The following is a 14,681-nucleotide window of genomic DNA, read 5'->3' on the forward strand; positions in this document are numbered from 1 at the left end:
AGCTGTTTCAACATTCACCCCAACTTATCTTTCTTGTCAAACAAATCAATGCTCTACTTGTCCTGCAAATGTAGTCGTGGTTGGTTCATCATCATCATATCTACATGGTCTTGAGCTGCAAGCCAAAGCCTGTTCCCGTGTGGCATACAACTCCGTCTAGTTAGTTTTAGTATTTCTGGTTGTTTACCTAGTGGCACAGGTTGTTTAGGGAAAACCAACATAACAAAATTTATATGGATTAGAAACACAATTTAATTCACATGGGTGTATGTAAAAATGGTCCATTTCAATTCACACCTGATGCTGATCTTAGTGAGTCATCGCTAAATCTTCTAATTGTTAAATAATAATCTTATGTTTTTCACTTAAAAATCGTTAATAAATGAAAAAGAAAAAAATTATATAACAAAAGTATTTGCTTGCCCGACCCATATTTCACTACTTGGTGGCACTTGCAATAGTCCCTTCCGTTTTGTACATTTTAGCTTTTACTGTGAAAGAGAAGTAAAAGGCAAAGCATAAAATTGTTTGTTAAATCAATCATAAATATTTTTTCAAAAAAAAAAAAAAAAAAGTTTTCCTAACAAATAATTTTCGCAACTAAAATTTTACATTAATACCGAACATGCCCTAAATACTGTCAGGTATTTGAACAAGGTGACTAGTAATAGGTTAAATTATTATTAAATCATATAAAGGAAATCCCTCTATAGACTCAACAAAGAAAAAAAAAATTAAAGCTTGGGATAAAATAAGAAAAATAACATTTTTTTAATAACATTTTCACAATTAAGAACTATCTTAAATGAGATGTACCATTCTAGGTAAAAATCCATTTATATATCACTACCCTATCCCAACTCCCAAGTTAGCCTTCCAGTTGTATGTGTGTTTAAATTCATCAACATTTCCAGCTTTCTATGGTCCTAAGAACATGGCCCATAAACAAAAGAAATGGTTGTAAAAGGATCATATTCTTACTTCAGAAGGCTGGGAATTGTTCATCTTTGACCCCTCTTGCTCCTTGCTCTCAAATGAACAAAACATTTCAGCCCCTTCTACCTATCTATTCTTGGCTGGAAACAAGGTTTATTTTTGCTTGGCACCAAACATGGAGCAATGATAGCGTATGCCAAGAAGCCAAAAATCATCACTATATAAATTATGATCATAGAACATAAAAGCAGAGTTCTCAGGGAAATCAAGACCAAAGCATGCACTCTCTTGGAAGAGAACTTAATATCAAGAAAATTAAATATATGAGTTACAAAGTCAGGGGGAATCTGATAATAACTGTGTTTGGAGGGTGTATCGAGCTTCAGATGACGAAGAAAAATCCTTGTATAAGTTGCCCTGCATGCTAAGCTAGTAGAACTTGGGAAAAGCTTATACCTTGTCATCGAATTCCGAAGATTCTGATAAACTGCCGTGTTTCTGCTGTCCGCTTATAGGCAGTAATGTATGGCTCCGGCGCTCCTTTCCACCAGGTTTGGATGATGCACTTCCATACCAAACCATTCCAACTACGGCTATGACCATTCCTAGGACCACGTGTAGATTTAGACCCTCCTTCCCGAAGAATAGAAAACCCAGGATCAATACAAGGATTGTCTTCATATGTCCAAGAACTTGGAACGACACAGCTGTGAATCTGCCAATGCAGATGAACTGACTGAGATTGGTCCCGACTGCAATGGTGCAAGATAGGACTATAAATACCTGCAGAGAAAAAGACGGCATAGATTTGATTGTCACCATGACTTTGAAGCCAATGCACGACTCAACCTTTCAAGTAAGCTCACACATGCTTTTATTCCGGTGGACGTGTTGAGCCATGAAAGTAAACAACATGAATGCATTACAATGGAAGTCCTATACATGATAGATGTTTCTGCAATACTATAATTGAGGCGGCAAAAAATAAAGCAGCATTATATTATATAGTGATAAAAGAGGGAAAAAAATTATATATTAAAGAAAAATTAGCAATCCATATTTTCATAAAGTTTCTCAACAGGCATAATCTTAAGAACACACAAACACTTATGACTTACTACAAACCCAGTCACTAATTAAAAGGCTAAAGCCTAACAGGAGCCCTAGTACACTTATAGCTGATAAACCTGGCATATTTGTGAAAAGTTACCAACTATTAGATTCAGTTTGTCAGCCTCACTGGAAAAAAGGTCCCCCTCAGTAGTCAGTACCAGTGCAAGATGAACAAGAAGTTGGCATCCATAATATGTAACTACAAGACCATGAAAATACTAAAGGATGTCCAAAAGCAGCCTTCAACTGATAGTGTTTTTAAGTACCAAGAGAAGGTAAGATAGCAATGGCAGGGGACAGACTATAAACCCCCTGCAGAATCCTTTCTCCCTGATTTTTGTATAACTAAGATTAAGGCTCTTTCAAATATTCCTCCCCAGATTGGGGCCAATTTGCTACAGGATTCATCATCATCAAAAGCCTTGTAATCAGCTACATAAATTCTCGTTTTTCAAACTATCTAGAATTCATGGTTGTTGGATACCCAACACAGCCCTTCCCCTTTATCTGAGCTTAAAATCAGCTGTGACAAAAAGGATAACTTTCAACACTAGAAGTGTTGGGGGGATTACTCATCCATAGGTGGAATTGTGTTGCTATTAGATATCCATAAGAAAGTCAACGTACAAAAGTTTTACCAGTTCTATTGAGGGGTTTCTCTAACTTCAGAGTGTGTCAGGAACTAGGACTTGTCTCATAAGGGGGATATGTATTTTAGATCTTTGGATCCTCCTTCAGTGACACCCACTGATTGTCTCTTTATTTCTAATTAGAGCAAGGAGCATTTCCCTAATGTCAGATACATCTGTCTCCAGTCATGTTCCTACCTTGTTAGAGAGCAGAATGAAAATATGTGGCTTATGTGGGTGGGTGAGTGGGGAAGCTATGAGATCTTTGACAATCCTAGTTTCAGCTTGACTATGGAACTTAAAAGTTTCTTCATGAAGACCTTAATAGTGGAACAAATAAGTGTTTAGCAATCTTAGGACTGGGATAAGTCGCTTGTGGATGTCAAGATTTCAGATCATTTGGAGAAGAGGCAAACATTGTTGGATGCAAAAAATTTTAACAGATCCAGTAAAAAGAAAGGAAATGAGTGTCTTTGATTTTGGAAGAAGTTAAGAGACAAATAAATCTAGAATGATTTTTTTTTTTTTATAAAGGTCATAAAAAATAATAGATTCGTTTATGAAATGGCCAACGCCAATTGAGGAATTTATGGAAATATTGATTGTGAAGAGGAAGAGATTACTAATGGGGAGGGTGCGGGCTGTTTAGTTGTGGAAAATCATTTCTAGTTTTCCATCACCAATTTTCTATAAAATCTCTATTTTTCATTTTTTTATAGAAAATTAGAAAATGAGTTCTAATGTTCAAAATATAGAAACTAATTTCCAATTTAGAATATTAGAATATATGTTCATAAAAGTAGAGATGTTATAATTTCTTTTGTGCAACTTGAATTAGAGAAGGAGATGAAGATGTTTTGTGGACAATTTTCGGAAAACCACATTTCCTAAATCTCCAAATTAATAAGGAAAACATAGAAATTTCATTTTTAGGAGTTTTCCAAATTTACTTCAATTTTGGAAACCACAATTTCCAAATCTCCAATTTCCATTTGGAAAATTTTTGTACTTGGACACATTTTTTAGTCTCCCGTCTTCTGTGGAGTAATTTTCTGGAAAATTGGGACTGTTTTCCACAACTAAACAGCCCTATATTTTCCAGTGTAGTCAAGAGAGGAAAGAATAGAAGGAGGGGAAAGACAGAAAAACTCTATCAAATATCTAACTTTTAATTATACTCAAAAACTATGATTTCATTATATAGGTTGATGATACTCCTAAGACAGCTAGAACTCTTCCAAAACTAATTCTAACTGTGATGATAATCTAATATCACTTAATCACTTAAATTCTATCATAAGATCTTAAAGGTATTCATAAAAAAGAAAAATACATAAAGACAAAATCAATCCTAATCACATACTTCATTAGTTATCTTGTGGGACCCCATCATTTGGTACGTCATAATGATTTTGGGCCCATCAGTCGCCCATGCAGTGTCTAAAATTTTGAGTAAATTTCTATCCAAAAGAATAAAGTATGTCAGCAGGAATGTAATATAATACTTCAAGAACACCTTTTTGGGGCCACCAGAATGTTGTGCTGTCGGTTAATGAGTGCCTTGATATTCTTGGCCTCAGAAAGATTCATTTAAAATGCCTATGACATGTGCATTGGAGCTTCTTTTCATATGTGCTTGAGAGATTAGGGTTAAGGCAAAGATAGTGATCTCGGATCATTGGTTTTAAGCATCTATTAGGTTTTTAGTGTTATCAATGGCATTCTATAAAGACTTTGAAAGTACATAGCTTGAGATACAGATATTCATCATCTTTGATCTTGTTGATCCTATTATGGAGAGCTATGAGTCATAGTCTCTATGATGCAGTTAAATTGGATTGGTTTAGTGATTTTTTAAGTTAGAAATAGCCAATTAGAGATGGATCAGTTTGCATATCTCTCATCTCCCTTTTGCAGTTGATATTGCAATTTTTTGTGGGCCGATTGTTAGGGTGTTAAAGTTTTTTATGTAGCATTCTATTGTGCTTTAAGTTGGTTTCTGGCCTTAAGATCAGTCTTCCCAAAAGTGAATTAACTCATGTGGGGCTTTCTATAACTTTCATATTTAGTAGACTAGCTAGGTTGTAAAGGAGCCCTATCTTCTGGTTACAAAAGCCTTGCTTGGTTCACCCATTGAAACTAAAATTGTTCAATTAGTGCTATTTTGAGGGCTGATAAACATTTGGCAATCTTATTTGTCAAGGGGAGGGGGCAATCAAGTTGATTAAAAGCATTTTGTCTAACCTTCCTTCATGTAGAATGTCTATTTTCACCATTCCTATCTCAGTGGTAGGAGATTGGAGGAAGATTTCATTTGAAGCAGGTTAGTGGATGAGGTTAAATATCTTTTGGATGGTCAAGACATGGTATGCCTACTTATCTGAGAGGGAGGATTGAGCATTAGAAGGGCAGGGCTATTTAACAGAGCCATATTGGGCAAATGAATATGGAGATCTGCTAGGCAATGGAAGTTTCTGGGCTAGGTGGCTAGTTGTGGCGATGGATTAGAAGGGTTTGGAATGATCTATGTAATTGCATTTCGTTTGAAGTTGGCAATGGCTGTAAGGAAGTTTTTGGCATGATTCTTGGTATGGTCATAAACGACTTTGCGAGTTTTTTTCAGACATTTTCTTATACTGCTAATTTGCTAAGACAAGAATGCCATATTGGATTTTGTTCCTCTCTAACTCTAGTAGGCGCTGACTGTTTTTTTTTTGCTGCCACTGGGGGGGTGGGGGTTGCTCATTGCCCCATTTGAGTGTAAAATCCTTTTAAAACTAAAAGGGAAATTTTATCAGAGGGTTATAAGATCAACTCTATTCTACAGCATTAAATGTTGGGCAATAAAGCGCCAATATGTACAAAATATGAAAGTAGATGAAATGAAAATATTACATTCGATATGTGGCCATACCAAAAAAAAAAAAGAAGACTAGAATTAGAAATAAGGTTATCTATAACAAGGTTGTAGTGGCTAATATTGAAGATAAGGTGCATGAGATGTTCCACTGTGGAGAATGGGCAGGATGGAAAAAGTACATAACAAAAGAAAGTTAGAGAAAAATGAAGAAAATTCTGGTTAAAACTCTTTAAGTAAGATGTTGTCTATAATGGTATTATAAAACATATGGTCAAAGATAGAGGATTGGCAAACTAGAATCCATGTAGCCAACCCACCTACTGGAATTGAGGTTTGGTGTGTTGTTGAAAGCTTTATTGCACAACCATCCATTGATCAGGCAAGGGGAGGATGGGTAGATTTGGCACCTATCTAAGGAACCTTTTCTGTGCAACTAATGCTTTTAGGGACAAGAGCAGAGGGTTCCTATGGAAATTTCTTTGTCAATCGAAAGCTCCTCCAGCATCCTTTTTTCTTTCTTGGTTTAGCTTTTGCAGCCTCAATACTTACTATTGACAATCTAAAGAGGAAAGGGCAGATGGTGGTAGATTGATGTCTTCTTTGCAAAATGGATGGGGAATCCATTACCATTTTTTTGTATTGTATAGTTAATAAGGGTATTTGGGGTCTTTCTTTTTCTGTTTCTTTTCTTGTTGGGTTTTAAGGGTTATGCAAACTTCACCTTTGGAAGTTTTTCAGGATAATGTTTAGCAGAAAGTTTTCATTTCTTTATACCTGTAAAAGAATGCACCACCTTTCAGGTGGTGTTTCTTTTTATATAGCTCTTTTCCTTAATGATTATCAAAAGAAATCTTCAAACAGCCAAAAGTTAGAGCGTACAAATACCAAGTAATACCAAAGAACAAGATAAACAGGAATATTAACAATAATGAGACGGATGAAAATAATCCATGGGGTCACCAGCGCTACCAGTCAAAAGCCAAAAAATTATAGACAGATTTTCATATTTTTCTACTTCTCAATAAACGAACAAGTAGAGACAATTGACAAGCACATGCATATGACCAGAAGCTTGGACCATGATTACATTGATTATAAAGAAGAAAAAATGAACAGATGAACCCAATTGATCCAAGAACTTGACTATAGGCCATAGTCATACTCACCAAAGATGCTATACTAAAGTCGAAGGCATCAATTCTCCTGTTTGTCAACCAATAATCCACAAATGGGCCTAGTAGCAGCAGAGTTGCAGCCTGAGCAGGTGCAGTATGTCCTAATAGATTGAAGGAACTGAGCGAGTACTTCCGTTGAAGAAAATGCACATACTGCATAGAAATAAACAGTCACTAGACAGGCCCTTTGAAGAGGACAGACAGAACATTGAGGGAATTATACAGACTAGAAAAAACATGAGTGTCTGATAGATAGCACTACCAGACAAACACTGTAAATAACAAACATTAAGACCTGCTCTTTATTAAGATTCTTAACTATGCTACAATATGTATGTGTCTCTACATGAGCGTATAACTAAGACAACTGAGGCAAATTCCAGAAAAATGATAAAAAGCTATATGGTTTGCATTGAAGAAATATTCAGACTCTTAAAGAGAACAAATAACTTACATATTGTTGTAGGGCAGTACTCCACACTGCAATAAAGGCAGCAATGAAGCCTTTAGCATTAACACTCACATCAGTAACAGTGCAGACAGCAACACCTAGGAGAACAACTGCAATGCTGAGCTTCGTGTCTCTTGAATAACGAATCTTATCGAAAACAACTTCCAATAAGCATGATACAGGGATCATACTCAGCTTTGCGATCTGAGAATAATGTTGAAGACTATATAACTTTTGAGACTATTCTACTATGGTGATAGCCAAAAGTCAGAGCAGATCAAAGTTTACCTGATAGAATCCTACTGAATTCCACATCAGACTAACATTCATACCAACAATAGAGAAGTTTGCAAATAGAACAAATTTCAGAAGCTCGGGAAAGGGTAAATGAGAAGTTTGGATGTACCCCAGCCACCTAAGAACAGCCGTCATGAAGGTTGTGGTGGCAAAATGCAAACCGGTTAATGTTGTAGCTGCAAGGGCCATAGCAATCAAAAGCTAAAAATTAGATAACTATAAATAGCTTAAATTAAAGTAAATAAAGTAGATGTCCTCTTAATTTTTTCTAGGACAGGAGTCCATTGTCATTATCATTGTTGTCTCATCATATGGTAAGCCATGTGCAGACAAGTCTGCATGAATAACATCCCTATAACTCCATCTTATAGTGATAAGCACATTTATCAATTACATCTCACACAGAGATCCAAAGCCATAGCTTGACTCCTGGCACTAATTTGCATGATCTATAGGTACCTCTTTTGTTGTTTAATAAAGCTACTGCAAGAAACGCTCAAGTCTACCCAACTACTTTAAATTTTATCCTCGCTTATTTTAAGTCAATATGCATAGAATATACTGCATATATATTCTATCTTGACTTGACCTGGGTTGCAGTAATACTCAATTATTTTAGTGAACTTTATTCCATTATCTGAGCTCATCGAAAAGCGTTCTGTCATCTCAAGCACAAGAGTTACAGAAAAGATCTTTAAGTTCATAATCCATGGTCACAAGGCAGAGAAAGTTGATGAATAGACTAATATTGACACACTTCTAGCTTGGAGTCATATCCAACTAAAATTCTAGCCAATGTTTACTCAACATTTTACTTTGAGAATCAGGACCTTTAAGTTCAAAAATTAAAATGCAAATATCCAACCAAAATTGCTAGAGATGCCAAAAGAGTTAAAATTACATAAAATACAAAATTATAACCATCATCAAAGCTGAAATGTTAGTGTATAGGTTATAAATGGCTATATACAGGAGGCTGATTCTTGAGATATGGAAACAGTCAAGAGACATACAGGAGGTTGATTACTGAAGGGACAAAACAGTAAACTTTTCCAAAAGCATGTGAGGAAGCAAAAGTTCCCATCCTTGGGAAATATGTATATCCCAGTATTAACCAGAATAAGGTTGTGTCATTACAACTTGAAATATGGCTGTTTATCTTTAAAAAATCAGGTTCTGCAATTCCCTTACAATCAATTCTTGGATTAGTTATGCTTCATCTTTCATCCAATTCATATAGACGATGTTAGACAACATATTTAATTGAAGTTGGGAAAATCCTCCAGAAATGAAGGAAAACCATGCAACTTAGTTGCTGCCAAACTGAAATGATTTCTTTAGCCTTTCACGTATGACTGAGCATCTTTTCATCCTCTCTAAGATGCCCTAGTGAACTACAAGGTCCTGAAAAGCTCTTAACCATTGCATTGGCAATTTATTTCCAAACGTTAGATGAACTATGCCCTCACCGCCAGTTCCCTCCCCCAACCCCACAAATAAATAATAATAATTTAAAAAAGAATAGAGGGGAAAAAGAAGAAAAGACGAACCCGTGTTTTAAATGTTATTATGTTTACACAAGTCATGGAAGTGATGCAAGTGGATGATTAATGAATATGGAGAAGTCTTGTAGTGCTATACACTTCATTGAAGATAAAGGATAATACATTAGAAGGAAATTTACCAAAACTGAAACCATATGTGGCCATTAAGGCTTTATTCACCAAAATAACCCCAACAGATGTTACTACATTGAACATCCATGCAGCCGCATCTGTTGCTGCCTTCTTGTCACCCTTGCTAGCTGGAGCCATTTTCATATGGTAATATTTATTATAGTTGATATTGCCGGAAAATCGTTTTATCTCCGCCCCTCCATAAGAAACTTTTAGGCTTCAGCAAATAAGTCCAAATTTTGTGTCCATTTCAGCACCCAAATCTCTGAAAAAGCACATCAGAAATCAGTGAGTCTCGATCCAATCAAAATAAAAGCATTTCATCTACGGTGAACATTACGATAGCAAACATTGTTAGCTGGTTGAATTTCCAATCCTTGAAGTCCAAAACCAAGAACAAACTCTAGTAAACTAGCAACCAAAAAAGAGAAATTCATTAATCAAACGTGAAAAGAGAGAAAACATTCAAAATTGATTGGATTCAAGTAAAAAAGAAAATTCATGGTTGTCCAATTTTCAAGACCAAAAACTTGCATTGACCACGGCAACCCAGATCCACGAATTTCTAGGTCGAGAACTCCTAAAAACTCCCCCAATTCAACCACGATTACAGCGAGCCATACCTCGAGCCCTTGTCTCAATTGGATCCCATGGAAGATCACAAATCTCACATCAAACATAGATTTTTAGCAGATCTAAGAAACAATCAATGCGGAATAATTGAATAGCTTAAATGCTTACCGTTGGAGGATAACGAGCGTGAAAGGGACGGACCTACTCTCTCCCACCGTGTCGAACTTACACAACTTTCATACGATACAAATGCACAGAAAGAGGCGTGCTCTGTATATGTACATGTATATACAGAGAGATCGGAGATGGAAGGGAAGGGAAGGGAAGGGAAATCCTTCACGAGAGTTTGATCGAATGCGTAGAGAATTGGGCGAGTTTTCCGTTCTTCATGCAGCCAATGAAGATAGACAAATGGGTTTGGATTTGTCTTTCCTGCAATGCTATTGCTTGCTCCTTTGAAATTCCAATTGATTGATAATTATCATTTTATATAAACAGCTAAAATTAAATTACAATGATACTAATTTTTGCACATATGCCACCATAACATTTAATACTTACTAATTCATCATTTACTTAATTAAAGATAAAATAATTGTGTTGGATAAAAATATAAACTAAAAAATTTATCCATACTAACATGATTTTTCTTTTTTTTTTAATAAAAGACGTTCATATTATTAGAAATTATAAAATTTTGAATTAATCATACAATTTTTTTAATTATGACCAATCCATTAAAAAAAAAAAGGAAACAAGACCAATATGAACTTAATCAACCTTGAATTTAATTAAAACTAGATCGATTTGATTTGATCTTTACCATTTAATCGATTTTATATCCAAAAGTTTAGATTTATAATTAGTTTGAATATAAATTTATATAAAATTTGAACAAACTAAATCCATGAACAATTAAATGATATTACTTCTTAAGCTAAATCATCAACATTGTTTAGAATTATTATAAGAATATCAAAATAATATTTGGGATGACTGTCTTTGCGCGACTCTCGGTACTTGTGCTTTTGATTACGCTAGAAGAGGTAAATCGCAGGTAAGATCTTTGATCTTTGCACAAGTAGAGGATCGAATTCACAATCCATCAAATTGACACCAACATATTATTTACCAGACCATCCGACCTATGTCCTAAGGGCAATATCAAAATAATACTTGACTTGAGGACATAAGAATCGTTCACCAATTAAATTTATTAAACTTCTTACAAGATTTGGATCACGTCCCAAACTGATATGGCCTAGAAATTTTTGCATATGTGAAATAAGAGTAACAATCCCATGGCTTGACCAAGAAAATGTCATTCCGATGCCTTAAGTTAACAAAAATTTTAGAGACAACTTATAAGCTTGAAAAGTAAGTGTTCATTGTCTTGACTCACCTATTGAGATTTTTTTATATCTTTTGGGTTGAGTATCTAATAAGAATTATGAGGAGAATTAGTTGGCCTTACCCATGTTATAGAGAATTAGTTGATTTCTTATAATTTTGCAAGTTTGGGAGTGATTTGGATTGGACTTATCAAATTAATGTGGTATATCTTGCATTGGGTTTGAGAAAATTAGGACATCTGGCACCAAGAGGACTTGAAATTTCTGTCAGTGTTTCTCCATACTAGGCTTGAATTTATATGTTCTCTAGTTTGTAAGGATTGCCTTATGGCAAGGGCTTATTTTATAGGAATAACCTCTAAATGAAGACTTAATAGATAAGTTCTTCGATACCTTTTTTTTTTTTTTTGCTTGAAATGTGCTTTGTGAATATTATCTATACTCTACTAAGAATATACTTTGATGCCCATCTTTTACTTGGACTAGGTTATTTTGAATCGCTCATTTCCAAGTAATTAGGGAGTATAATTAACTAAGATTCAGATTTCTTATTGTAATTGGCATTTGAGATCAACTTGTGCATTGATTGGGTGCTTTCACTTCCAATGTGGATTTGGAGACATAACACTTTGTCTCATATGGATTTTTCTATTTTCTTTGATATCATCAAGATTTCCCCATTTTCTTAGTTCAGATGTTAATATTTTTAAAATTTAGAAAATTAATGTTAAGGTCCCCTCCCTTGCGATTTCTTCTATTGCAGCTATGCAAGTGTTTCATCACCTTGACATTGATAGGACTTAATTTTATATGTATTTTTATCTAATTTTGATTTTAAGTTATTTTATTTTTTTCTATTTAAAGTGTGAGGTTATATGATTTTACATAATTTGAATTTTTTTTTGGCAAGAAACGGACAAAGAAAATAAATTTAAAGAAATTATAAATTAAATTATAATATTAAAATTAATATTATAAATTAATTAAATATGATTGGAAAGTTAGTTCTACCTAACTTTCACAAACAATACTTTTGTATTTAATATCTTAAATATTTGAGCTTAATATTTATGTTAAGCTACATGTTTGGTGCTGATGAGAAAATTGTTTTGATATTTAAAACAATATATTAAAGATCATCGTTGATAGAATTTTAATCAAGTAAAGTTTAAATTCAATCGAGTGTATCAAAGTTTTAATCGAGTACAAATTCCAAGTTACTCGAGTAATCTTTTTATCTAAGTAATCGAGTTTTTGATTTAATCATTTTTAATCGAGTATTGATCCTATTGTAATTGAGTAAGCTAATTTAGTATTGTATATAATCGAGTATAAGTTATAATGTGTTCGAGTAAGTATGAGATTGTACTCGACTAAATATACTTTTGTACTCGAGTAGATCTTGCAAGTTTTTGTTAGATAAAAAGTAATCGAGTAATCAAATTTATAATCAAGTAAGCATCTTTGTATACTCGAGTAAATTTGGTTTATAATCGAGTAAATGTCTATTTATACTCAAGTAAACTCATTTTTTGTAATCAAGTAAGAGTTTATGTTTAATCGATTTCAATTTAATCCACTCGAGTAAGTGCTAAAAATAATTGAGTATTATTCTCTTATGATTGAGTATTTTTCCTTTGTAATCGAGTAAAAATTGGTGTGTAATTGACTAAATTTGATTTGTAATCGAATAATTAACTCATGTCTCTGCGGCATATTTGAAATCGATGTAAACTTCAAAATTAGTTGATTACAATTTATTTATACTCGAGTACAAACAAAACTTAGTCGATTACAAAATCTATATAGTCGAGTAAAGATCAAACTTAGTCAAGTAGTTTGTACTAGAGTAAAAAAATATGCTGAAGGTTAAAAATATAGTCGTTTTACTAGTCATTGCAAGTGTATTTAATACACAGTTTTGACTGTTAAGCCTCCAAAATTACTCTAAATTTTTTCTCATTCTTTTATCTTAATTTTTGAATATTCTAATGATTATTTTGAGAAAGAGAAGTTATTTTTATGTAGATATCATATCTTATAGCAAGTATAAAAGGAGAAGATGATAAAGAAACTAAGTGTTGTTTGAATTCATTCTAGTACTGCCTTAAGCCAAAAAGATATCTCAAGTTTTCATCTTCTATCAAAAAAAGAGAGAAAAGAGTTTTTGTTTTCTTATCCTTCTAATATCTCTTTACTTTGCGATAAGCTATCTTACTTGTTGAGTTGATACATTGAAACATCTCGAAATTTGAGATAATTGTCAATTTTTAATTTCAGCATTTGAAGTGATTTGAGGATTTAAGTAAAATAATTAATTTATGGGTTTTAGGGTAATTTATCGAGTTATGTAAGGTTTTATGGAGATTAATGAAATTATTAAATTTGGTATGTTTTTGGGATAAAAAAATACTTATTTGAGGATATTATTGAATATGAGAAAATTTTAGAGAAAATAATTTTATGGTGTTTTGAAAAAAAAAAAAAATTCAGAGTAGCCCAGGCCCAGAGCGCGCGTGCCCGCCACACGGGCCGCGTGGCCAAGCGCGCGCAGCCACGCGGGTCACATGCCGCGGGCCGAGTGCGCCACGCAGGGCCCTACGCGCCCACGTGGCTGCCTCTTGCAGCCACGCGTCCAACATCCATATTTTCCCCAAAAAAATGGAATTTTTCTCCTATATGCCCTACGACCTCCCCTACCCCTTAGCCTATAAATAGGCTATGCTTTGAGTGAATGAGGAGATTTTGGGGTGGGAAGGTTTGAGGAAAGTTTGGGAGAATTTTGGGAGAAATTAAGGGAAATTCTGTCTGTGTAAGTTTGGGCCGTGACATAAGCAACATTGATTCGTAGTAAAGGTTAAAGAAGAATATCTAAGGCAAGTTCTCTTCCTAGTTTTTGTAAGTTCAATTTATCCCTCTTCTCAAGTTCATGTTTTTAATTTGCAAGTTCTTATTCCTATTAAGGCAAGTTTTTCTTCTCTTTTGTTCCATTTAAGAGGCAAGATCTCAGTTTCCTTATTAATATGCAAGCTCTTAGTTCCTGATCTTTTAAATTGTAAGTTCTTCTCCTATTTTATAAGTTCAGTTCCTCTTTTCTCAAGTTATGTTTTAAATTACAAGTTCTATTTTCTAACTCTTGTCATTGCAAGATTTTACCTCTTAATTTTCTAAATTCCATGTTATTTTCCTATTTTACAAGTTATTTCCCCTTTGCCAGTAAATTATTCATGATTTACATTTATACCTCTTGAATCTCAAATAGGGTTTTGTATCACCCTATCTTTCCTTGAGAATGATGCTTTAGTGTGGACATGTAAGAGTTTGATATTGTCTTCCATGAATGTTGCCCTACTGTGCATATTGCTTCGTTAATTGCATGTCAGTTATTTATGAAAAGTTATTACGAGTATGCATGTTATGCTAATGCATGAAGCATATACATGAAAATAGTTTTTTAAAAATATGTAAAGGCCTCATGATACGCGCAACGGACGAGTCCACGGGATATATCTGCAGAGAAAGTGTTGAGCTCAAAGTTGGACTTCGGTCCCAAGTTTATGTTATGAACTTCGGTCCAAGGTTTCGGACTTCGGTCCCATGTTTATAGTTTTAAAAAGTA

The 14,681-nt window shown here is 34.1% G+C and overlaps 1 protein-coding gene across 11 annotated transcripts in view; it reads right to left on the minus strand.

Annotated features, from left to right (window-relative positions):
- LOC127800075 (UDP-rhamnose/UDP-galactose transporter 6-like) overlaps window positions 1-10,155 on the minus strand; it is a 30,031-nt gene extending 19,876 nt beyond the window's left edge. For 9 of the 11 annotated variants that reach the window (XR_008022719.1, XR_008022718.1, XR_008022717.1 and 6 more), the window contains exons 1-6: window positions 9,879-10,155; window positions 9,146-9,402; window positions 7,453-7,637; window positions 7,168-7,368; window positions 6,705-6,866; window positions 1,393-1,719 (exon numbers count right to left, since the gene is read on the minus strand). Coding sequence is in view for 8 of the 11 variants with exons in the window: in XM_052334486.1 (XP_052190446.1) it covers window positions 1,393-1,719; window positions 6,705-6,866; window positions 7,168-7,368; window positions 7,453-7,637; window positions 9,146-9,281 (1,011 nt within the window). In the remaining 3 variants the exon portion in view is untranslated. Of the gene's footprint in view, window positions 1-154; window positions 188-1,392; window positions 1,720-6,704; window positions 6,867-7,167; window positions 7,388-7,452; window positions 7,638-9,145; window positions 9,403-9,878 lie in introns of those variants that run through there. The other 2 variants (XM_052334489.1, XM_052334487.1) reach the window with 2 other exon arrangements.
- Between the last annotated feature and the right edge of the window lie 4,526 nt (window positions 10,156-14,681).

The sequence above is a fragment of the Diospyros lotus genome, chromosome 4 (assembly GCF_014633365.1).
Source record: "Diospyros lotus cultivar Yz01 chromosome 4, ASM1463336v1, whole genome shotgun sequence".
In the NCBI taxonomy this organism is placed as follows: Eukaryota; Viridiplantae; Streptophyta; class Magnoliopsida; order Ericales; family Ebenaceae; genus Diospyros; species Diospyros lotus.